A 2060-nucleotide genomic window follows, 5' to 3' on the forward strand; every position below is an offset into this window, starting at 1 on the left:
GTATGTTGTATGTTAGGGAACTCAAAAATTCTAAGTACACAGGCATGTACAGTGTTATTACAACTATTTATGTTCACTTTCACACACATTTTCGGTTAAGGAACTGATGTTGTTAGTTAATCATAAATACAGAACATACAATAAGTGTTTGTTCAATATTTACACATGTAAATGTAAAACTTATGTTATTGTTATATATAGTTGCCCCTGGAGGACATGTGTCACCTGAGATGGAACAAGTGTCTTCACCTGGGTCAGCCAGCTCAACACTACTAGAAGGTGAGTGTATCATTTGCTGGCCATATAATATGTGCTCTTCTATATGTTATGTTGTCATGTGCATTATTTGTTTTGCACATCTTCTTTAAATAGGATTACTTAGTGTCAGTGAAAATTAAGTGTAAGGCAACATGTATTGTGTTAGTGATGTTAATTATCATGTAGGACTTCTGAGTTTAGAGCAACTTTTCATTCATTCATATTTCATACTGAGTCCAAACATTATTCGTAAGTCAAGGTAGTTTTTAATGAGGTTATAAAACGTATGCTAACATGTTAGGTGTTACTTAGGACACAGTACAATTACATAGTAACACAGCATACATTAACATGCCATTTAATAATGTGTACATTTCTTTTTAGAACATCATGGTGATGAGGATGATGAGTATGATGAGGATGACGCCACAGAAGAGACTGAAATACAATCATGTGACCATGAAGAGGTGCCAATAGAAACTGTTGTACCGCCAAATCGTCCATCAACTTCCACATACGATGCAATTGTAGCTTCAGAGGGAAAAATAGTGGACGCAGAAAATCGTCGCCATTCAGACATGATGACAGTGCTGGAAAGGATGATTGGACTGCAGGAAGAAACAGTATCACAATTGGCACATCTCCACAGAGTCTTCATTGAAGTGCCTAAACAGTTGCAAAAAATCAACACCTCATTCGAAGCATTAGTTGTTCAGCAAACACAAGCTAATTACTGGAGAATGACTAATGTACCACAATTCAACACCTCCCAGCCAGGATCTGTTCATGCAGGTCAGTTTTCACCACATTCATCTGATATTCATTCACCAGGCCCAAATGTTACCGGTCAAGTAGCAGACATTGCTGTGCAGGTTCCTGATGACATCCTACCGCTGCCATCTGTACAAATTCAGCAGCAGACACCTACAAAGGAGGCGACAAAAACAAAACAAGACACACATGAAACAGACCAACCATCACTTGTGCAGTGTCTACCAACTTGCTCACATGTGTCACTGGGCACAAGCCCTGTCCGTGAACAGTCACTACCCAAAAGCCCTGTAGGTGAGTCGCTGCCCAAAAGCCCTGTAGGTGAATCGCTGCCCAAAAGCCCTGTAGGTGAATCGCTGCCCAAAAGCCCTGTAGGTGAATCACTGCCCAAAAGCCCTGTAGGTGAGTCACTGGCCAAAAGCCCTGTAGGTGAGTCACTGGCCACAAGCCCCGTAGGTGAACAGTCACTGGCCACAAGCCCTGCCCGTGAAGTGCCAGAGGCCACTCAAAGTGGCTCTGTTGTGCCTAAAGTTGGTGGCAAAAGAAAAAGGAAAATTCAAGAGACAACAAGCAGGCCTGTTACTCGCTCGCAAAAGGAACAAAAAAAAAAAATGTTATAATTCAGAAAATATGTCTTTGGCCTTGTTTTGTTGACTTCAGATTATCTAATTACTATTGTATGTATGCTGAAGACTGTGTTGTTTCCAAACTTTCAACTATGTTCTTGTACACGTGAAGTTTTGGAAATGTTAACACTCATAATTAATTGTGTTATAAATATTTATGTTGTAATCGTCTGTTCAGTAATGGTCCACCAGGAGCCAGTTGCTAAGTTTAGAGAAGCTGCCATTGACTTTGCAGCAAAACATTGCATTTGGGTGTGTTAATTGATGTAAGAATTGCATATGCATATTAGTCACATGCAATTATTAAAACACCTAAGTAAGTGCAAACATCTTTCTTGTACGTGTACAGCAGGATTATGTGTAAATTATTACTTACCTTTGCCTTGCTTGGCCATTGTAATTTTG

The 2060-nt window shown here is 39.8% G+C and overlaps 1 protein-coding gene across 1 annotated transcript; it reads left to right on the top strand.

The window, feature by feature from the left end:
• The first annotated feature begins 205 nt into the window (after window positions 1–205).
• LOC142488646 (uncharacterized) lies at window positions 206–1816 on the top strand. The gene is made up of 2 exons (XM_075589072.1): window positions 206–279; window positions 643–1816. The coding sequence occupies exons 1-2, from the start codon at window positions 231–233 to the stop codon at window positions 1647–1649; spliced, it is 1056 nt and encodes a 351-aa protein (XP_075445187.1). The 5' UTR covers window positions 206–230; the 3' UTR covers window positions 1650–1816.
• The last annotated feature ends 244 nt before the right edge of the window (window positions 1817–2060 follow it).

The sequence above is a fragment of the Ascaphus truei genome, chromosome 2 (genome assembly GCF_040206685.1).
Source record: "Ascaphus truei isolate aAscTru1 chromosome 2, aAscTru1.hap1, whole genome shotgun sequence".
In the NCBI taxonomy this organism is placed as follows: Eukaryota; Metazoa; Chordata; class Amphibia; order Anura; family Ascaphidae; genus Ascaphus; species Ascaphus truei.